Source organism: Drosophila mauritiana, chromosome 2R, assembly GCF_004382145.1.
Source record: "Drosophila mauritiana strain mau12 chromosome 2R, ASM438214v1, whole genome shotgun sequence".
NCBI lineage: Eukaryota > Metazoa > Arthropoda > Insecta > Diptera > Drosophilidae > Drosophila > Drosophila mauritiana.
The window spans coordinates 9,521,193-9,544,622 of record NC_046668.1 but is presented as its reverse complement, the minus strand read 5'-3'; the positions used below and the strand labels follow the sequence as shown (position 1 = coordinate 9,544,622).

Below are 23,430 nucleotides of genomic sequence, written 5' to 3'. Positions count from 1 at the left end.
GCTTGCCACTCGAAGGTTGGAAAAAGGGTTCAGCCCATCAGATTCACTTTGCTTTAGCATTTAAATATTTTATTGAGTGCCTCAAATTGTTAATTGTTTTTTGATGGGTCGCGAGCGCGGGTGCGGGCTAAAAGGATCTCCCTCGAGCCAAATCGATTCTAATTAGGGACTGTGCATGGCTATATCCATATCAGGGATAGCCCGATCCTTCCCTGCTCCTAACAGAGTTAGCCAACCCTTTTGCGAGTTGTCAATTGGGCTAATTTGGGCCTTCGCTTTATGCATGCCTGATGCGCTCCTTCGTGGCTTATCCTCGTCCTTTTGAGTCCTTGTCGCCGGCACAGGACATCAAAGAACAGCTGCTGGCCGCCAGACAGGTGAGAATCAAAATGGAACTTGATCAAAGGACAACACGCAGGCAGCTAACTTTTTCACCAAAAGGTGCGGAGCATTCGAAGAATTCGTAATGAAGCCACGATGACGTTTCAACTTTGGCTGGCTGGCGGAGAAGTGAAACCCAAGCGGAGCAATATGTTTTGGGGTTTTGCCGCGCTGACAGCTTTTAATAAAAGTTGCTACCCCCTTTCTTTTTTTTGGATTTTCATTTTGATTTTCCAGACACAAGCGAGGCTACTTGAGGCACGCTTGTGTGTGTTTTGCTGCGGGGCTTCTGGGGTTGGGGTGGCAACCCTTTTTACGGCTGCCTAGCCACCAAGTTTTGACCTTCTTCATGTGACATATTTTTAAGTAAGTTGTCAAATTATTTTCACTGTTCTGCACAGCAGGCCAAATGAAATTATGTTTTACCCTTGCGGTTTTTTCCGCATTCCTACCGCTTTGTTTGCGCGGGAAATGGGAAAAGTCAAACGCTGATGAGGACAAAGGCTAATAACGAAAACCTTTCTGTAATCGAATACCCAAAAAATGTGGAAACGAGCGAAGAAGTGACGAAGCGAAACGGAAAGGCAACTCACCCGCCGTGAAATTTGAGTCCTGTGAAAGAAAAGATCAAACTAAAACTGCAGTCACTTCAACATTTGATCCCACTGAATCGGTTTTTTATAGTTCTTTGTTTACACGTATCTTTGTAAATGGGGAAAATGAAAGAAAACAGCAACTAATTACGACCTTTTCCCTTCTCTCATTGCAGGTAATTCCTTCAGGACATAATCTCCAACAGAATGATGAACAACTTGAGAAACACGGCGAGGGTGAAGATGACCAAAATCAGTGTCCTGCTGGGCCGTTCGAAATCGTCATCTTGATTGCTGCACTCCTGAGTATCCCACACCATTTTCCAGGGTTTTCTTTTTTTTCAGAGATTATATTTCGATGATTTCAGCTTTGGGTTCAGTTTTTGAGTTGTGCGTCAGAGAGATTTTCACCACTCAAAGTGTGAAATGCGTTGCCAAACACACAAATGCCAAGCGGCGTCAGCAGTGAAAGCCGGCAAACAAAAGATCCATTTGAATGCACATTTGCGCGGCCAGCTGCATTTTCAAACGCCCCAGGCCGACATTGAAATTTTCACACATCCTCTCGGCGGACAGACCACCAAATTATGGGCGCTGCCCGCTGCCCAGTGCGCAAATTATAACCACCGAACAGGCAGGCAGGCGGCCATGAATACCTGTAAGCTTCTGTTTGGTCATTGGCCAACATCGGAAAAAGGGCCCAAACCAGGCACAAATGCGTGGCAAGCGCGGCTCCACAGACGCTTGAACAGTCTGTTGGTCTCTGTTGGTTTTTCTCGCTCTGTACGAGTGGCTCAGTGCCACTGAGCCGATCTGAGCCACGTTGAGCTCGACTTGGCCTAAACCCCGCCAAGCCCCCTTCTGTTCGTTCGCCTTTAGCCTTGTTGCTTGCTTAGTCTTTTTCGTGTTGATGTTAAGTGTTTTTCTTTCGGTTTTGTGTGTCGTGTCGTGTTGCCTCAATTTGTGTTTGGCTAATGAAAATACCTCCGCGAAACAGACAAGCAACCAGCAAACGATTTACGATATTCGGGCCAGGCATTTTCACTTGCCGCGACGACCGCCGAACATTCCCCTCAGCAAATGACTTCATTGTGCCGGCCAGTAGTTGCCAAGCTATAAATTCGCCAGACCGCAAGACAATGGGTGCCCAGAGCTGAGATCTCCGCCACCGAATCACACTGCCTGTCGGTGGAGTCTGTTGCCGGGCTTACAACGTTCACTCATACGACTACCTCGACTACTGCGACTACTGCGAAGCTGGAGATGATGATGATGCTGGTGATGCGTTCGTAATGGAATTCAATGCATTTAATGTGCATTTTCGCATTTACATAATCGATGGAGGGCAGGCCGAGTGGCTCTGGCTCGGCAACAGTGGGAGCAAAAAATATAAGCTCGCACGCAAATTAAGCAGCTAGGGCAAGTAGTCCGCAATCCGCAATCCGCAATCCGAAGTCCCTGACCGTGCCAACTCAATTTGCCAGCCATCTTACTGCGAATTTGCATTCCGGCCGGCTTGTTCCTCTTGTTTATGCGCTTAGATTGTGTCAGTGTGTGTGTGCAGTTCTTGATTTAAGATACTTGCTTAATGTGTAATTTAGTGCATTTAGATAAGTTGCATAGTGAATTTTTGATGTGTGTTGCTGCTGCTGCTGCCGTTCTGTGGCTTCGCTCCACACATCAGCAAAGGGAATTTAATGCATTGTCTTGCATTTCTGCATTTTGCATTCTGTGTCTGCCTGCTGCTGCTGGAGCTGGTGCTGATAATGCTTTTGTTTATTTAACGGCGCTAAGTGCATTGGTTGCATTTGCATAAATCGCTCGGTGGTTGCGAGGTGGATTCAACACCATCGCAAGTTGGAGGTGGACCATACTGTGGGGGTAGTGGTGCATGAGTGGGCAGAGTGCAACCCGACGCATTAAACAATTTGTGGCATTTAACAGTCGTTATAATATTGAAAAAACAGTTCGCAGTTAACCCATTGCGCAGTTAAGCCATAAGCTGAAGCTGCAAAGTTTTACGTAGCGCCCAAACAGTGACTTTAGCTGGTTATATTAATTTATTTTTAGCAAAATACTAATTATGGCTTTAAAATAAACTGCGATAAGCCCGTCTTAATTTTTAAACCTTTTTATATATTTAAGTTTTCCCATAATACATATTTTGCGATAGTTTCGGCCACACATGGGTTAAGTGGACGATATCGATAGCCTGTTTCAGCAACAAGGGTATCAGTGTTTTAATGCGTTTGCCGCGCTGCATGTGTGAGCGTTAATCACAAAAGCCAATATGCAGCTGAAAGCCGTTTGTTAATGCGTTATGCATTGCCACACTCCACACACAGCCAGCCCCCCCCCACCAGCATCGCCCCTCCCCGCCGGTCGTGGCTTTTTCCACCGCTTCTCACCCATTGTCATGGCATTAAATCCCGCAGAAAATTCCTTTCTGACCGGCCAGGCTGTGATAAATTACACAACGGCACAGGCGATGGCCAGCGACTCGCATTTAATAAATAAAAATTCCGTTATGGACACACACTCAATGCCGGCCTCAAGCTCAATCAAATAACAAAGAAACGCTGGCTGTCCGTGCTGTGTGTAATAAATGACGTTGCACCTCCCGGTGCCAAGTTGCTGCCTTTTGGGGGGCTCCGAAACTTCGCTTGTCAATTGCCAAAAACATTTTCCCATAAATACATGTGTGCTTCGCATTGGATCATTGGCGCCACTGGCAAACGCCCACAATGTCCCAGCTCGGTGTTGCATCATCGAACTGCAGCGGGGCATGCAACAATTGAGGCTATGCAAGCTCAACAAAAAATCCTGTTTTTGTTAGCCTTCTGATGGTGGTATTACTGCCGTGCTGCAGCCGCCGCAACATGCTGTAATTAACCCGTTTGTCATGCAAATAAATCAAAAGTAACATCCCTCATACCTCCCCCCTCCTCATACCCGCCGGAAAATGGTGTTAAATGCAATTTCGACTGCATTTTGAGTGCATTTTCCGTGTTTTACGAGAGCAATGAGTTCGCCAGCAAGCTGGCGGGCAAAAATCTCATTTGCAACCACTTGATGGCGGAATGTGAGATTTTCGCTTTTTGAAAGATGCCGATTTTCCGCGGTTGGCAAGCAACCAACAATTTTCGCACACCACAACACACTCCCTAAGACCAGCAAGCGGCAACTATTAATTGCAACAAAATGCGTTAAATGCCCGCCGCATTCATCAAGTGATGGGCTTTCATTTATTTATTTATTTTCTTTTCGGAATCCGCACAAACGTGCTGGCAACCGTTCTGCTCGATCCGTGCGCACAAAATCCGTCCGTCGATCGAGTGCAATTTAATGCCTCAATTTTCACCAGCAATTTCGGCGGCTGCGAGTGCTACGTGCGTTCCCAAAAATAGCCCTGTGTGTGTGTGTTTTCCTTGTACTTTGTATTCGAATTGTTATTGTTTTTGGTTTTGTTTTCGTTTGCGGTTGCTGTAGTTTTGTATTTTTGTACTTTTGGCTTCCTTCGTGCTTTTTGGCCCAAAGACAAGTTCCGCCTGCGCCAATTTTGGCCTAAATGGCAATGAACTTGAACGCCGTCGCGTGGAAGTTTTGTTGGCGGCGCCCTGCGATTTGATTTTGGTTTTCGTTTTCTTTTTCTGTCGCTTTTATTTCTTCTTCTGTTTTTATCTTTGTCGTTTAGCGTTCAGTTTTGGTCACGCGATGCCGTCAGGCGTATCAATTAGCCCAAAAGAAAAATGTGTTATTAAAGGTGGAATTGAGTGACGGGGCAGGGCTGAGCTGCTTGTTTGCCTGTCCCCGTATAGATGGACGAAAAATGTACATTAATTTGGCTTGAAATGGGTCAAAACTGAAGGCTTATTTTCGAGGCAATCAAACCATAAAACATGGCCACAATTTACAAAACACACACAACATAGCAGCATACATAAGTGCGCCCGTGTAACTCACAGTTCTCACCTAATAAAACTGACGAAGACATTTTCGTCGTGCTGACAGAGGAGCCAACAGAAATGTTGGCAAAATGTTTGCGAAAATGAAAAAAGAGTTGACGTATGGAGGTGGCGGCGGAAGCGGAAGTGGAGTTTGGGGGGCGTGACAGCATGAAGTGTAGCGTAATAAAATGCACACAATTTACGCAATTTACGTAAAGCTAAAAAACATAACAGGCAAACAAGGACAATAAAGGGCGATGGCGAAAAGGGGGGCATAGTAATAGGGGGAGGGGTGCTTTTGGGTAAGTAGAAGGACGAAGGACGAAGCGCAAAGGCACTTAGCGCAGCTCACACACCCACACACACACGTCTAGCGATGATGGCGGCACTAAATACAGTTGTTGTTGTTGTGTTGCTGCTGCGTTCGCTCAATTCCTTTGCCGCAGCAGCTCCTTGCTGTTCAAACAGTTTTCCACGCGTTTTTCGCACTTTAACAGCCGCCATTTTGTTGGCATTTGTTTTTGTTGCTTCAGCAGCAGCAGCAGCAGCTATTGTTGTTGCATTTGCCGGCTTTACGCTGTCATTTTCATGGTTGTTGTTGCCGTTTTTGCCGCTGAAATGTTTCTCTATTTGCCAGCTAGTGTTGTTTTGTTTCATTTTCGGTGCCGTCGTTTTTTTATAGTCCTTTGCTGGTTCGTTTTTGTACATTTTCTTTTTAGCCAGCATGTTTCGAAATTCAATTTTCGTCAAGTTGGCAACAGGCACACGAAGACAGCCAGTTGACGTGGGTGGGCCAGGAGTGGCTGATGTTGCTGCTGCTGCTCCACTTGTGACAAGAGCAACATTTGTCTATGTCGAGCTGCGACGACATGCAATAACTTTAACTGATTTTTCACACACACACACACACATGTTCTCACGAGTGAGGACGATGCCTGTAGAGTATTTATAATTCTATTTATGTTTCAATATAGAGAGTCCTGCCAGAGCCTGGGAAACTGGCCACACACGACGCAGCACAGCCACTCGAAAAAGTTCACCCGTCAGGCTTAATGATAAAGTGAAAGTTTTTTCAGTTGCTACGCTTTTGGGCTCAGAGAGCCTTGCTCTTCTTGCCATCTTGTTGCACATTGGCTTTGCATGCGACACAGTTGTGAAGGCGCTGAAGGACCAAACGAGCAGGAAGGAAGAAAGCCTCGGCTTTTGGACGGCTGGGTGACTGCTTGGCTGGCTGGCTGCCTGGTTGGATGGTTGGCTGGCTGGTCTGGCATGAAATCAAGTTGACTTTTCATTAACAGCTCAACAATGCCTTGGGTTTTCGGTTTGCTTTGGCTTGGCTTGGCAAGCCAAGTTAAGTTGTTTTTACTGCCTGTCATAGCGGTACTTAAAAAGCACATCCTCGCACACATGCTCACATGCGGGCTCCGACAAAAGTTGTCCCGCATTAAGCCCCACATCCTCAGCATTTAGTTGGCCCATTCCCCGGTCCCAACCTCCCCGCCACTGCCACAACAGCAATTAATGCGATTTGTTCAACGTTTTCCATGTTAACTACTTGAAAGAAAACACACACTTTACGTTGGCAAGAAAAGAAGGCAAGCATTTTTTCAGCTGCGGCGGCTGGGGAGCCGCCCTTACCCAAGGGAAGAGCCCTGAACATTTATTATTATAATAATAAATTGCTGCAAATGATGATTGACATTGAATACGTGTGTGTGTGTGGCAGAGTGTTGCTGTAATTTTGCGATGTTCATCAGCAATAAAAATGACAGAAAATTGCGCATACGCAACGTTGCACGTTAACAGCGGCGATTAAAAGGCGTTCAGCCCGCTTTTACGACCACCAACACACCCAATGTCACACAAGATGATCTGAGCTGCTTCCCATTTGACGTGACCGGGAAATAAAACGGATGGAGGAGGGGGTAGCGGGAAAAACAAGCTGTAAGGAAAACCGAGTCTTAGGCCACTTGATTAAATGAATATTCCGGCGTTGTGGCTGCGTGACTTCCTCTGGGCACCGAGTGCCACCCATTACTTAATGCGGCTGGGCTGCGTCAATTTTTGGATGCATTTCAAATGAGGTAAGCTCTGCCCGGGGCGGGCCAGAAAATAAGAAATTCTCATAAATGTTTGAGAGACCCTGGCCGCTCAATATTTAATGCCATTCGCTGAAAGTATTCATTTATTTTGGCCTGCTTATTTCTCTCGCTCAAAAGCACTTTCGCTTTTAATTAACTGAAGTTAAGCAAGCAAACTTTGTCAGAACTGGACTTCCAATATTCAAGCTCCTTGTATTCCAGCAAAAAAATATACTTGGCGCCCGGATGGGCATCATTTAAGCACTCAATCGATTTTGAAGTTGCTGCAGAGACGGAAACTATGAAATAGTTAAGATACTTTACTTAGCAAAGTTTAACTAACGTTTGACCAGCTTATTTATGTCGTTGTCAAGCACTTTCGCTTTTAATTAATTGATATTAGGCCAGCTGACTGTGTTTACCAAAAACCTGGCGATAGTGCGGCAAAGTTTGCACTCGCTAGCATGATAAGATATTGTTTAGAAACTTTGGCTAGCGATAAGAACTTGGATTCAATTAAGGTAAGTTGGTCAATGCCTTGGCTGGTGTGGGTGAAGCGGGGGAAGCGGGAGAAGGCGAAGGAGCTTGTGGCGTGGAAACTGTGCCACATGGAAAATGGAGCGTACGCAATTGCCGTTACTTCCACATCCAGAGGATTTAGTGGGAGGCGGGTGGTCTGCTGCTTCGCTTTGTTGTCAGCGACGTCAAGTTGCCACTGCGCCGGCATCGTGACAGGTGCCATGTTGCACTGTGTGTTGTGTAGTCTAGTGTAGTGCCACGCCCCAAATATGTCGGAGAGCATTAGGCCGCGAGTACGCCACTTAAACGGACTCGCTCGGCTCCTGCAATTCTTTGCTGCTTCCCGGGGCTTTTCCTAGCAACGTGCCACTCTGCAACCCACCCTACTCAATGCCCTACACCAAGTTTTCCTTCGCTTTTCCCGCGATGCGTGTCAGTCTGTCCATGTGGCAGTTTGTCAGTTGCTCGGTCTGTTCACTCACTTGATTTCTATTACACTTGACAATTTCGTTGGCTTGTTCCACGGCTGGCGTTCTTCTTGTGCTGACATGATTTTGACACATAAATGACAAAGTGTTTAATATCTGCTGGAATTATGTCACTTGAGGAGCGACACGGCGCACTACCACTTGCTCTCGGACCAAATTGATTACATTTTAATTTGTGTTGAAGTGAAAGCGCCTGGGAAATTAGGCGAAAAGTGCATGCTTCAGTTGGTGCTTTGAAGGTGAGGAAATCGCAGTACAGCGAGGCAAGTCAACTTCCCACACACACAGTGTACACACAAAAGGGAGGGAGCCCAGTTATAACGTTTTCTTTCTGTTTATTTTCGGACCCAGTTCCCCATCATCATCGTTGCTGTTTATGTGCCGTCATTATCGCCAGATTAACTGCCTCTCCGTTGGCTTGTCTGTGTCGCTTTTTCTGCCTGCTTGTCGTTGCCCGATTTCGAGGTGCCCCGGTTTTCCCATTCGGCGGAGCCTGTGAGCCCTTATCCCCCAGCCATCCTTTTTGGCAGGTCTCGCGTTGGCGTCGTGCATCCTGCACATCCTGCCCACGCGTGCCGCACATGCAACATGGCAACATGGAAGCATGGCAACATGGCAACGGCAACGGCAACAACGCAGCTTCCCCTTTGTTGCCGACGTGTCGCCTGGCCAAATTATGCTGCAGTTAAAATTTAAAGTTGAGTGGCGCAAATGACATTTAATTGAATTAAAAATAGCAACAGCGCGTATATGGAGCGATTGTTCGTGTTGCAATGCCGGGCGGCGAAAGGAAGTGGGGCTTGCATGGGGGGGCAGGCATGCCCATATTGGGCGGCACTGTTTCGCTAAAAGCTCATCGGAATGCAGCAAATTGAGCAATTTAATGGCATACGAACGATGAATTTAATCAGCTTTTCACAGTAGGGTCGTACGAAACCTTCGACTTTTGCACTCAAAACATTAGATGCAGTCTAGTTCCTAAAAACTAGTTGGTTGTTGGAAACCAATTTAAATAAGAAAACGTCTTGGCATGAACGATGCAAGCATCGACTGCATATTCGAAATATTGTTATTTGCCTTTTTAATTGCACATAGACCAGCTCCCTTTTGTGACTTCAATTAAAAATCGATAACAATTATTGTGCATGTACAGAATGTTTGCTTTCAAATATGGCCACAGCACATAGCTCAACTTTTTGGCATGGTACAACTGCGTGCGCCTGCACTTGACACATCTATACAGTGGAAACCCACTCCAAACCCACCCACTCCCCCTGCTGAAAGGTCCCTTGTTGCGGGCGATAATGAATTTGACGTCAATCTTTATTTGGCGGCGAGTGTCATTTAAGATATCAGCGCAACGATTTCGAGGCGGGCAAGTGGAAATACAGGGTGTACTCCATGTTTGTAGGGGGTTCCTGCCGCTGTCAGCAGCGGAAATAGCTCAAATCGGAACACAAAAGGAGCTGCAGAAAACAACAACGCAGAGCAGCGGGGCAATGGCATACAAAAGTGGAATTACTGATTGGCAAGAGCCGAATGCCGGCAATGGCAATGAAATGTGAAAAGGCCGAAAGAGCAACAGCTACGCAAACAACAATTCTCATACAAGTTTAATTTAATGATGCGCTGGGTGGGGGGATACCCCAAAAGGGGGGAGAGCCAGTGCAGAGGTGTTGGAACATCTGTGTGGGCGTCGTTGTTGGGGTTTTGTCCATGCCAACATGCAACAACATCAGCAACAACATCAGCAGCAGCAGCAGCAACATCAGCAACAGCAACAGAGAGACAGACAGACGGCCGTTAGACATGTTGTATAAATAAATAATTGCGCATTGATGAGCAAAAGCGAAGCGTCCGCAAATGGACAAAGCAGATACAGATACAGATATGCTGCCAGGGAAAGGAGGACCAAACTCAGATGCAGATACAGATACAGATACAAATACATTTATACGGATACAGAGTGCGCCTGTTGAGCCAGAGACACGCACTTCCGCATTACTCAAATGAATCTGCCATTTCAGATGTCAATTTGTGTAAAACACAAGTCACCATCAGACTGTGCTCACACCCAAGAACCTCTTTCTCCATCTATCCATCTATCTATCTATCTATCTATCTGGCTAGCTATCTAAATGTGTATATGCGCATTCATGGCAACATGCGGGGGCCATCAAGGTCACTTGATGGCAATTGCATCTTGTCGAGGGGGTCGGCCACACAGGTCAACGATCTCAAATCGAAAGACTGCTCATTTTACGCCCTCAGAGGCCGAAGTCAAAAGCAGCTTAATGATGCCCAATATGGTCGGCCTTCCTGCGCTCCATAAATATGGCCAAAAAGCATTCGCGACCGGGGCGGAACTGTGTTGACGTTTTGCCAATTTTGTCCCGCGCTTTGCCATGGATTCACCCCCCTCTCGTTCCCCCTTCGTTCTTGGCCATTTCGTACTTATGTCACTGGGGGTCTGGATAGTAAGAGTTCCTCATCCTCCGCCCGTTTTGCATTCGACAGTTGCAGAGGTCTTGCCCAGTTTCCTGCTTTTCCAGCTTTTGCAGCACGTGTGGCGGAAAGTCGCCGGTTCAGTTTGACCATCATCCTCGTGCTCTACCTTCTACCAAACTACCAACTCTATTTCGGGCTATCTGCTCTGTCTGTGCCCCTTTTTATGGCCGTAACTTGGCTGTCAGCTCTCGAGCTCTTTGCATCTATTTGCAACTACACAGGGCAGAGCCACTGATTTGCTTTGGGATTACGATTTTGTCTATCACCTAATGGGGTCGTTTCGCTTGGCACCATCGGCGAACCCACAAACTTGGACAAAGAGTTCTCCGTCGTCTGCCGGTGTCTGCTTAAAGTAGATGTTAACTCAGGTCAAACTGCATAGTTTTGCTTATGGAATGCGGATTTAAGGTTTTCCCGTTGCCCTGCTCTTTCTCTCTGTCTTTGCCGGATTACGGTTGGCCAGCCCGGTTGATAATTAAACGGAAATTGCTGCAGGAAATCGGGCAGAGATACCCCATTATGATGGACGGCCCTGTGGATTAAGTCCCGGTCGCATTCGCAACTCCTTCTCCTCGGTAATCCATTTTATATTGCATGTCTCGGAAACCACATTATGCTCTATGTCGCATCTCAGTCTATGCCTCAGACTCACATCAATAAAGGCAACATTGTTTGCCTGTCACATGCTCTTCTCGTGGTTTCCCCCACTATTGCCGTGTTCTTTTCCTACAGCAGGGTATATTAGCTATGAAGTTACTTAAAACTATCACTTGGTATATCCTAAGAAGTAATAATAGTTAAGTACAAGGGTAATATGTTTTATGCGTATTATTATGTTTATAAGTTCGCTTTTGATCTAAAATTCCAAACCAAGGATTCACTTTACACGACTTATCTATAAAGTGTATATTCCCAAGTCCTTAATTTCCACACAAATGGCATAATTAAGTGCAAGAACCAAGGGCTCTACCGATTAGGATTATGTTGCTCCCTTTAAGTTCGTCTTAGATCTCTAGTGACGTAGCCAAGGATATGCTTTATTCGGCATACTCGTATTACACTCGCAGCCCTCTTAATATCGTTTATCGTTTTTTTTTTTCTTTCAATTTTTCCCTCCACTTGCCGCACACAAACTCTCACGCATAAGCTCGAAATGACATTTTAACTGGTGCGTATAAACTTGAGCATTTTATGCATATTATCCTTTATTGTATGCGGCCAGGACCAGAGCTGGCAAATCCGTTGCCCCGCCTGCGGCCTAATGCGTATTTCCCCCGCCCACACGCTCCCCACTTTCTGATAAGGATGGGGGCCTGAGAGACATCTGGGACAACGACACGCCTTGGCAGCGCTTTAACAAAGTCAAAAATCGTATTTATTATATTGCATTGACAACTCATGTGTCATGGGTTTGTGTGCGTCTGTGTGTGTGTGAGTAGGTGGGCGGGGGCAAAGGGATAAGGAGTGTATATACATCGGGATACTGGGGAGATCGGGCTTACTGTCTCAGCCGCAACCTCATCCGCATCCTCATCGCAGCAGTCCCCAATTGAGTCCCCTGCCCACTTGCCAGATTCAGGTTCTGTTTGCGTCTCTGGATATCTTTAAGTTTATGCCCGGCTGTACGGAGGCTGGGCCCGATTCTTTCCTCCTCGACTCCGGGCTGTGTAGGTGGGATGGATTCCCGCTTCGAGGAAAAACTTTGCCGCCAATGCCAGGGTTTATCACTCTTCGATGTTTGTTGCCGCTGCCTCCGCTGCTGCTGCTGCTGCTGCTGTCGCTCATTTGTTATGCGACAGTGATAAATGTCATGCAAAAGTTTCGGCAGCTGTCAAAAGGCATGTTTTTGGTCTTTTTCATTTTCCTGCCTGGGCCTCGTATCCTGGTTGCTTTTTGGGCCCAGTCCTTTGTCTCTTGCTGCTCGCATTTTTCTTTTGAATCGCTTTTGCCTGTTGACAGAGCTACAAAAGGGCCATGCGAGGGTTGATTAAGCTCTTCCACATGTCGCACGAGTGGGTGCACTTGAAAAAATGCATGAGAAATGTATCGCAAGAAGGCAATATTCCATTCGAAGAGCGATTTCGTTGGTAGTGCATCCTTCTTGCCTGAAGAATTCTCCAAAACAATGTGTCATGTCAAACGATTAAGAGTCGTTTTTCGAATGATTATTTTTTTTGAGTGTATTGGCAGATTAAGCTGACTTGGATTAGAGCATAATCCTTTGAGTTTCCACATAAGTTATAGCAGCCAAGTGCGCGACAAACGCAATTTCGGAACTCGCTGGGAAATTAGCTTTTACCCCATCCAGCTGCAACTTCGGCACTCACACGGCCATCCTCTAATTTTACGCATATTAGTTTCGCGCAAGGAGCAGGAACGATAGAAAAATCCAGTTCCTTTAAGGATTGCGAACAGTTCCTTTGAAAAATTAGCACCATTTGCATAGACGCCCCCTGTCGACCGGCATTTCCCGCGCCGTGGATGTTCAGTGATTTTGATGATGATTTTTCTTTCGGAATTCTGCTCATTTTTTTCGATTTTTTTTTTGTCTTGTGCTCAGCATTTTCCTCGTGGCCATGCCACCATGCGTGTGCTTTTTCCCCGTTTTCCGAGGGCGAGGAGAACTTGATTTTCCTCAATTTATTGAAACTGCGTGCGTGTGTATATGAGTGAATTATATGAATAAAAATTTATTCAGCCATAAAGGCGCGAAAATGTTCCACCGAACTCGAACCAACTCCTTCCCCTGCTCTTACTCCAAAAAAAAAGAAAAAAAAAATGTAAAAAAAAGAATACTTGTCTTTATGACTGCTCGCTCCATAACTGTTATTCCGGGCAACGATGTGATTTATTTGTGTTCTTTATGTTCCAATATTGTTGCTGATGTCTTCCACCCCGCGCCCGATTCTTCTGAATTGATTATTTGCTTGTTCTCGCACTCGAGTCTCTTTTGGGCATAAAAAATTCAATTTGCCAGAGTTTCGGTTTAAAGTGCTCTGAGTGGTGCCATATCGGGCATATCTGCTCAAACATTCCGAATCTCAATCGAGAAACTGTTGCAAAACTAGCCGAGGAACTTAAAATCAACTGGCTGCTGCTGCTGCTGCTGCTGCCACGTTTTCCCACTTGACCAGAATTATGTAGAGAGCCATTTAAAAAGGGTTTTCGTATGGTGGGGGGCTCTCGGGGTGGCCATAAACGTATTTCACAGAACTTTATTGTTATGCTGATGAGTCCACAGGCCAGCTAGATAGATAGAGAGAGTTGGCCCGAAACAAGTTTTAGCTAGAGTTCTGTTCAGCTTAATTCGAAAGCCAAGACGCCGGCAGATGTTGCTCCTTTCCTTGCCTTTCCTTGGTTACTTTCTTAATTAATTCGGTGTTGGCTGGGGGCTTTGTCTCCTGCTGAGCATCACTTCAATTAAGCCACTTCACTCTGCTCTTCGGGCCTTTCTAGCCCCTTCCAGTCCACTCCCTCTGCCCCCGAGTCCTGAATCTTCCTGGCGAGGTGTTGCACGCTGCACGTGCAGTGTGTGCCTCCTGTAGCATGCAACATACAGCGTGCAGCATGCAGCATGCAGCATGCAGAGTGCAGTGTGTCGTGTGTGTGGGTTGCCCTTTTCTGTGGCGGCCTCTACAAGTGTCAGGGGCTGATTATGATGAAGCATCTTGTCATAAATAAACACGACAGTTTCCCTCCCCTTGAGTTGATTAACCCCTTTTGTAATCCACCTCGGCATCTGGCCTTCCTGGCTGCTTTTCATCCGATCCTCCACTCACGGAGTGAATCGCATCTCGCCTCCTTTCGGTGGTTCATGTGGCTTTCGCATGTGGCTGCGTCCTGAGAGTCGAGAGTTTTGGGACCAGGCGGCTTCTTTTGCAGCCAGCACTTGCGGTTTTTAATTATTTCAAGTTGGTTCGCCCCATGTCAACTGTACTTTCGGTTGTCGTAGTTGCCGTCGCTTAGATTCATTTAATTAAGCCGTGCTCTGCCTTCAATTTGTTTCTATTAAACAAAACAAGCCTCGCATTTCGGGCAAACGCACTTTACGTTTATGACTCTCGGTGTCAGTCGGTCAGTTGAACAGCTCAACTGAATGCTGAATTTCCAGAACTCAAACTGGCCCATTCATTATCTCATTTCCGCCTGAATAAGCAAAAACTTTGTACTACAGATACTAAATATAAACACACTCGAAACAAACGCACCATCGAACACACACACACACGCGTATATAGTGTACACACAGAGACAGTTGAAAATTTAATAATAATGAAAATTGCAAGCGACAGTGAGAAATTCAATTAGCTTGAGCTCCGCCAAACACTTGCCGGCGCGAAAGGGAGGGGGCTACGCGGTGCGAAAGAGAGGGATGGAGTGTATGTCATGGCATAATTTAATTTGTACGCTTGCTCATCCATTCAAGTCGGCAAGCATTCATTCAGCCTTTCATTGCGCTCATTGTATCAAACGTATAAAAAAAAAAACGACACCCAAACGAATCGGAAAACAAGTTGGTATGTGGGCTATATGTATGTGTATGCCGATATGTATGGGTACATAAATGGCAACAGGATACTTTCTTTCAAATGAAGTGAGTTCGCCGGAATAACATGAATAATTTACTCTCCCACAAACCTGGTGTATTTGATCATAACAAATCGACTTGAGCTGAAAGGACATGAAGTGAATTAAAGACGGCAACCCTTGTGTAAACGGTCGAGAAACCACTAAGCTTTTTCTTCCAACTGACCGACGACCAGAAGCCTGAGAAACCAATAGCAATTTATTAATAATGCCAGGCGTTCTCCTCCGTTGTTGCTGTTGTGTGCAGCCAGTCCGAGTAATTATACTCAAGTGGAATTAAAGAAATTGCCAGCAATTATTATTTGTCATTAGTGGGATGCGATGAAGCTGCACGATTTTCAATTTGACCAGGGACTCCGGCCAAATGAATGGCCCTTCGGCGCGAGCATCAAAAAATGCACGAGAAACAATTAATTTGTAGAGGAATTAATGAAGGGACCGAATCCGCAGAGGGATAAACCAGAGCACGAATCCCCCAGCACACAGCTCCAATCCCCCCCATTCGCAACACCAACATCGCCAGCAATGTTGATTGCAGTCGGCGATTATTAACATTGAGCAGTGGGCCTGTGGCCTGCCGTTGCCCCATCAATATGCAAGACCCACTGCGTGCCATGTGCAACTGCAACACAGCGGCAGCAACCACTACAAATTGACACTTGAGTGAAGACGACGACGGACCGATGGCGATGGCGAGCCAAGGAGACGGCGTCAAATCGATTTGCGAAACAACAAAACATGGCGCGATAAGCGCGGCAATGAGACAAGAACGTAACTCGATGATGATGCCAGGCAGCGACATCCAGCAGCAGCAGCAGCAGCAACACAATGGCAACCGCAATGTTGCTGCTGTAGATGTTGCTAGTGGAGCTGCAGCAGCAGCAGCAGCAGCAGCAACAACAGCAGATGCCGGCACTGGCAAGCGATTTGTCGTTTGCGTTTGAAAATACTGCCCCTTGATGATGTTGTTGCAGCTGTTGTTGCTGTTGCTTTTGCTGCTGCTACTGATGTTGCTGCTGCTGCTCTTGTTGCCACTGCCTTCGCGGCAACTGTACTGTGAAATGCGCTTATGCAATGAACAGAGACAGCAGCAGCAGCAGCGCAGTCGCCTTTCTCTGTCGCTTGGCTCGCAGGGAAAATACTTTGTGCAAATCGAATTACCAAGTTATAACATCCACTTGGCCAGAAGGGTAGAACAAAAGCTCTGCAAGAGCAGCACAAGCGGATGGGAATGGGAATGGGAATGGGGATGCGGAGTGAAGTGGCTGGGAGATGCAATGGCTATCCGATTGCCAACCCCACCACCCCGCCAGCCTGGCTCTTAACCCGCCCGCCTGTCAACAGTTGTGTTTTTGCTGCTTTTTATGGCTGCTCCAGTTAACCAGAGTCCACCGAGCTGCCTCGCTCACCAGCAGTGCTATTAAATTTCGCCCCGGACTGCGTAGTGGGTATGTCGAACCCCCGATATGCTCGTTATGCGTTACAGGATTTGACAGTTGCTTAATTTTTCTATTTCACTGCATTCTCTCGCATGTTTCCGCATTTGCGATTGGCCCTTCGGGTGCGGCGAATTGCTTCCTCCTTGGACTCATCATTACGAGCATCCTCATCCGCTGGGCCACGTGTTGACTATCTGTCTGGCCCCGAAATAAAACTCTGTCTCCCATTCAGCTACAGATACAGATACAGATACATGGCTGGTGTGGCCTGCAGCTGGCTTTCTCGATTGCCTTTCGTTTGAGAGCTTCGCCGGGCTATTTGCTTAGAAAGTGCTGCAGCTCCTTTGGCCGCAAAACTGCAAACTGCAAATTGCATTTGCCGCGCACATTTAGCTGTCAATGCCAGGAGCTTGAGTGAAGCTATTAGTTTTTCCACTGCTGCTGCTGCGCTTTGCCTTTTTCCATTTGCCATTTTCAGTCCTCCAGTGCCCTTTTTTAGCCCACCGAGCAGTGGGTCCTATCGATAAGGTCCATGGGTCCATAGACTATAGATATACAGTCATCTGCTGCGGGGCGGCTGCAATTTGTTTGAACTGCTCTCGCAGTTGTTCGGGTGTTGTTTGCCCTGCTGCATCAGCATCATTATCAGCCCAAGATGCCGGCTACACCGCAGATACCAGTAATGCAGTTCATCAATATGTCGCCCCGCCCACTGCCACACAATCCGCACCACCCACCGCCCACCGCCCACTGTCTACAGCCCCAAGCCGCTGCTCTCCTGAGTATATAATCAACAGCTAAGCGAGCTGAGCGCTAAGAGCCTGGTGTTTGCTCTGTTAGAGCTTGATGCACTGCGAGAAATCAGAGGCAGAAATCAAAGGGTTTTAGGTTTCCAAGCTATTCATTTTGATTTCTACTTAAAGTTTAGGACATTGTAATATTTGAAAGAGTTTATCAAGCGTTGTTTATGGAATTAAGGGTCTAAATAGATTATAAGTCATCAAACTAAATATCTTCATTTGGATTAGCTTGACTTCGGGTTAATAACCATAATTTTTTGCAGTGCCTTTTGGCCTTCAAAGCGGCGGTTCTCTTCTCTCCTGCCACGCAATGCATCTTGACTCAGCTCGGTTCAATTTGGTTCAGTCGGGTTTGGTTTTCAATACGTTTCATTTCGAATTAAGTTATTTCCAAGTTGAATGCAATTTGCTGTCCATTTTCACTTTGGCACTTCGCCCAGCACTTAAGGCCAGGCCAGAACCGAGCCACTCCTGGCCGTGAACGGTGGATAAGGGGGAAGGGGTGTGATGGCGGATCAGCCCGAAAGGTTGCTGCGTCATCATCAGCAGCGTGGCATCCGCAGTCACGACCCGAACTTAATCATCAATGCAGGTTGGTTAGCTAAAAACTCCGAGGAGAGCGAGTGCGCTGCACTTTTGCCCATCACCCCAGCCACATTCCATTTGCATTTGACAAGCGGGAAACTCCCCCAGATATGGTCTCGAAAATGTAGGGAATAGACAAAAACTGCACATCCAACCCTCGCCACTTTAAATAATGATTTGTTCCGGCAACTTCTAGCCATCGCAAGTTCTCATCCCGATTTCATTTCTTGCTCTCGTTACAGGTAATTAGAGATGCCAGTCAGCCAGGCAGCCAGACATTTGCAGCTTTGGCACGCTTCACTGGCACTTATTCCGGCAGTGGGCGTGGCCCTAATTAACAAATTGTCTGCCATTAATTAGTAAGTAATAAAAAAAAGCGAGGAGTCAGTCGAATGCGGAATGCAGCTGCAAATGTGCTAATTTGGCAGTCAACTCTGAGCGAGAAGATCGAGCGCGTGGGAAAAGCCAGTGGGGTAACAAATGCTAGCCACTCAGATTTAGTTACCAGCTTAAGGGAAAAATTCCAATAAATGTCTATTGGATTATATTCCATCTAAAATCTGCTGATATGTCTACATATGTAGCTTTAATCCCCTCAACTAATTGCACATATTGGCAAGCCATTTAAGCTTATTAAGCTGTAAGAACAAACTGTTTTAAGTGCTCAAATTCCACCTTACTGAGCTTTTCAAAATACGTTTGCTATGCTAAGCATCAAAATTTCAGCGTTAACAGAGCAGTTGAGCTTTATCTGCTTATATCTTTTATCTATCTTTTTGTTTTCCCATCTAGTTGCTCGTGGCGCTTATAATTATCTCGCACACATGCACAAAAAACGCAATTAATTAAAAATAATAAGTGCTCTGAGCGAGGAGTACAAAAGCGAAAGTTTAAGTACTTGGAAACGGCCCTCGAGCCAAGATGGCCAGCACTATATACGTACGTACGTATATATATATATGTGGCATTATAAGGGAGCTGCAACTTGCAACCTCAATGAGTTGCCGGTCAGTTGAGGAAGCCCGAGAGCTCTCCACTCCATTCAATTGGCTTCGAATTTGTTTCGTTCTTCATCTTCTGCTGCTGCTGCGGCTTTGTTTGCTAATTTCTCGAGCAACTTTGTTGAGCATTGGCCAGCGGCATTTTCTCATCTGTGCAGCTGCCGCCTCCTCGTGGGTTTTGTGCCACGCCGCCCTCTGCAACGCCCCCACTGGCTGACCGCTCGCCACTGCTGCTATTTTCTAATAAAAGTTGTCAATTAATTTACTGCGGCCAGCAGTAGCAATTTCTTTGCAACCGCTTCTGTTGAGGGGAAACGTAGGGGTGCTGCATGTGGCATTGGAAAAATATTTATGAACCGATCATCCAGGCGACGTTCCATTGTGCTGTCCTCCCCACCTAAGGCCCCTTTTTCACGTTACGCTCAGTGAACAATGGGTAGCGCGTTTGAGTCTGAGGCTGGGGCAATGTTTTTAATCAAAAACCGCAGTCCATAACTTGGAGGCGCAGCAGCAACAGCAGCAGCAGCAGCAACTGTGGCAGCAACAGCAGTTGCAGCACAAAGAGTGCGCTTTAGAAAGATGGCAGAACGCAAATGGTGCTAAAACAATGCAAAAAAGGAACCGCAAACCAACAGAACGCAAAGGCAACAGTCCACTGAGGATAAAACCGCAAAGTCAGGAACGTATTTTCATATTCAAACATCAGGCTAAGAGCAACTTTTTTACACAGCATGGTAGTGAAATATGCAAGACATTAGCTTCTAAAAAAAGCTAAAGCAAAAAGTATCTTAGATAGTATCTTATAAGAAAGTTTTTGGAAACTAAGTATCTCAAAGTATCTCTAGGTTAATAGAACAAAAGTGTTACCAAATATTAACTTCTATAGGAATTTGTTACATTCTTAATTCTATAAATTATTTTCCTCAGTGTAAAAGTGGAGTGGGTATAGGGCGCCCACACCCCCCTCCCCTGATCATTTCAAAGCCCCTGCCCCACACTTTGCCCCCTTTTTGCCCCCTTTTTTGCCCCCTGTTCTGCTCGAGAGCACAGCGACAAAATGTGTGAGCGAGTGTCTGGTTAACATGGGAATCAATCTTTGAACAGAGCTATATTAAATTTCGAACATTTCCGCAATTTCACAGGCAGTGAACCAAGAATAGGCCAGCCAGTGGGGCGGGGGCAGGGGGGCTGCGATGTCCGGAGTCTCGACTTAAAGGGAAACACTTCTGATGATATTTCTTTGACAGCACTCAGAAGTATTTAATTTGATGTTTATTGACCTGTTTGCCAATGCCAGTGATACTGTGATTTAGCTACATTTCTACGGATTTATTTGCCAAGTGCTGGCTGAGTTTGTGTTTAATTAACTTGAATTGACATTCGCCACTTGAGGCACTCGCACGGGCAATTATACCGGCAAGTCAATCAATCATCCTGTAAAATATATATTGCAATCGCATCAAAAAAGCGCCAAATTAAAAGCCAGTGGCAGGCTGCTGTTAGTTTGGCATAAATTACGCATACGCAGCGTGGACAAGTGCAGCAAATTTAAAATGCAAATAAATTCATTAAAGGCAATCGCCAGATAAAAATGCATGGGGTTGTTGGAAAGGGGGGGCTATTGTTTAACATATGCAAGCGATGTGGTTGTTGCTGCTACCGCATTTATCTACCATTCAGTATTGTGCTAGTTAATAAATCTTCATATAAAATACAAAAAGCCGAAAAGGGGAGCAGAGCACCGCGCGTTGTGTCTGCTGCTATTTTATCTAACTTTCATTAGAACAACAATAATAGCAACCGCAGCGACAATAGCAACAACTATGGCATTCAATTCGCGCCGTTCGTTGAACTTTGCCGGCAAACTGCAGTGGCAAAAGCAAGAAAAAAGCAAATAGCAGCGAGCAAAAGCACCAAGCAAAAGCAGAAAGCAAAAACAAACAATGAGCGCATGTGCGAGATATTTTACTTTGTTTTTTGTTTTTTTTTTGTTTTTGTGCTTCTTTGTTGTTGTTCGTTTTTCTTCATCTGTGTTATTGCTTGTTGTAAATGCCATTAAATGCTTGCTCGCGCCTTCGGATCGCGCGTCTCTTTCTAGAAAGAGATGGGCGCACTGTTTCATTCATAAACCCGTTGACATGCATTTACACTGCAATTTAATGAGGAGACATCGCGACGTTAGACAAAAGCCGCACTTCCAGTCGAAATCGAATTTGCCATTTGGTATTTGGGTTTCTAGTTTAGCTCGGCATCTCTGTGTCTCTGCATTTAACGTGTTTTGTGTTTCGTGCTTATGCAATGTGGGGGAAACTAGTTTTTTGTACGTTTCCATGATAACTAACTAAATGATTTTAGCTTTCGGTCTCTTTTCCTTGTTTGGCATTTTTATAGCTAAAAATAAACAACATAATTGCATATTTACTGCCACGCTCGTTCGGACGCTTTTGTGATTTGTTTTTCCCGCTCAATTTTTGTTTTTTTTTTTTCGTTTTTGCGAGCGGAAGTCACTATTTCAGTTTCAGTTTTGTCTTCGCCTCTGCTGTTTTGCCATTTGCATACGAAAAACACACACAATTTTCGTCGTGCATTTTTGCCACAGCGCAGCGGATGCAGGCGCATTCCAAAGAGCTGAGCTAATTTATGCAATTTTATTGGCCGGCCAGCGCATCTGGGCTAATAGAAAGTCGCCCAGACGCGACTTTTAGAAAGTACCCTTCGGTCGGTCATTCTGTGCTGCTCGAGTTTCCCGGGCTTTTCACACGGCCGCAGCGAGGAAGAGGAAAAGCCAGTTTCCCAGCTTGGGGTATCATATATCACAGAAGTGAGAGGAACAATGGCGAGAATAGAATTAGAATATATTACGATAGAAAATAGGTGTTAAATTAAATTGAATATAATTGATAAAAACTTGATATTGAAAATACAATTTCTTGAACTATATTCCGTATAAAATCTGATCTTTAGACAGAAGATAGCAGACAGCGATTTTTGATATTAAATATTTCAACTCGGAAATCTTGAAATGTTCCATTTAAATCTGCAGTTGTAGCAACGATTTCTCCAGAATTTGGCTGTCTTTAATCTCCGCAGATGCCACATCTTAGATATCGAAAGAGCAACCCTGACAGATGTTGGCAAGTAAATCCGTTTTGTTTGGCCGGTTTTTGTTTTTTTTTGTTTTGGTCTTGCCATGCTCACATTTATGTATTGCCAAATCTGTTTCGATTTGCGGAGACAGCGAACAAAGAACAGAAATCGCTCGAGTGGCGGCCATTAAGCATACGCAGCGTGTGCGTCTTGCCAATTAACTTGGCGGCACTCGCAACGGACCATTGAGTCATCAGCTGGGTGAATCCGAAAACGGGAATAAAAGCCACATGGCCACATGGCCACATGGGCACATTGCGGAAGACCCGTAGTGCGGTTGCCCCGAAAAGGGGCGCATTCCAGTGGGCTGGGGGCGTGGCATGTCGCGGTGCAAACGGCGAGACACGCGTCTCAGATGTTTTATGCTCATTGCACAGGTAAATGGCTGAAACGAGGCGACAGCGAGTCCAGCTCCGGAGTGGACTGCAGTGGTCCATTGTTTGTGTCCACTTGTATGTATGTATGTCCATGCTGCAGTGTGTTGTGCCACATTTCGCGAAAGCGGCAGAAACGGCAACAGCAACAATGGGCCACAAATATTTGCCAACGTGACCGTGAACTGGCATAATGTGGCACGCGATGCCCATGCCGCGACACGTGCCGTTGGACTCTTTGCACTCACTCCATTCCCTTTGAAGCCATCACCCATCTGCAATACTGCACCCCCATCCTGGCAACTTCACTTTTCGTGCAGATTTGTTCAAGGATTTACACGCATTTTCGCACCATTTGTCAGCCAACTCCAGTTGCTGCAATAAAATCAGCAATTAATATCTGAGTGAGTTCACGTACTTTTCCAAATGGCCCTTGGCCGGAGCAATTTGCCTGCAATATTTATGACGAAAGCCTTTCAATTTTCATAAACCAACTTCTAGTCGCCGAGGCCCAAAGATCAACTGAGATTTACGCAGTTGGCCTGCAAAATTTATGAGCTCAGCTGAGGCTACTCCTCCGGTCCTGAAACCCACGGCCAAACCCAAACCCAAGCCCACTTGGGCTCTGCCATGATGATGGCTATGTTACTTTTATCTGACCAGAAATTAACTTTTCGGTCTTAGGCCCGGCTGAGTCTTGTTTTGCCATAAATTTGCCCGCTGAATGTGCTAATAACTGAGTTGGCTCTTTGCTTTTGGCCGGGCTAAAAAGGCAAAGCGAAGACAAAACGGCCGAGAGTTTGCAGAGGAAGTGGAAACCGTTGAAGTTTGTCCGCTAGGCTACGGTCATGGGAAAATTTGTGCCTCATCACTTGTTTCGCTGGCATAATTGGCATTTTCATTATCCAGCAATGTAACCATTTTTCACACGTTTAAGCCCACTTTAAATGCATCTATTTATATGCATGACAGTTCGCTTT

The 23,430-nt window shown here is 45.9% G+C and overlaps 3 protein-coding genes across 3 annotated transcripts in view; 2 read left to right on the top strand and 1 right to left on the bottom strand.

Annotated features, from left to right (window-relative positions):
* The window catches only part of LOC117138487 (Krueppel-like factor luna), a 108,714-nt gene that overhangs the window by 19,564 nt on the left and 65,720 nt on the right, over positions 1-23,430 (top strand). The window lies entirely within an intron of this gene.
* Positions 174-467, top strand: LOC117138489. The gene has a single exon (XM_033300618.1). The coding sequence runs from the start codon at positions 291-293 to the stop codon at positions 465-467; it is 177 nt and encodes a 58-aa protein (XP_033156509.1). The 5' UTR covers positions 174-290.
* Positions 1,028-1,584, bottom strand: LOC117138490. Its single transcript, XM_033300619.1, has one exon. The coding sequence runs from the start codon at positions 1,292-1,294 to the stop codon at positions 1,160-1,162; it is 135 nt and encodes a 44-aa protein (XP_033156510.1). The 5' UTR covers positions 1,295-1,584; the 3' UTR covers positions 1,028-1,159.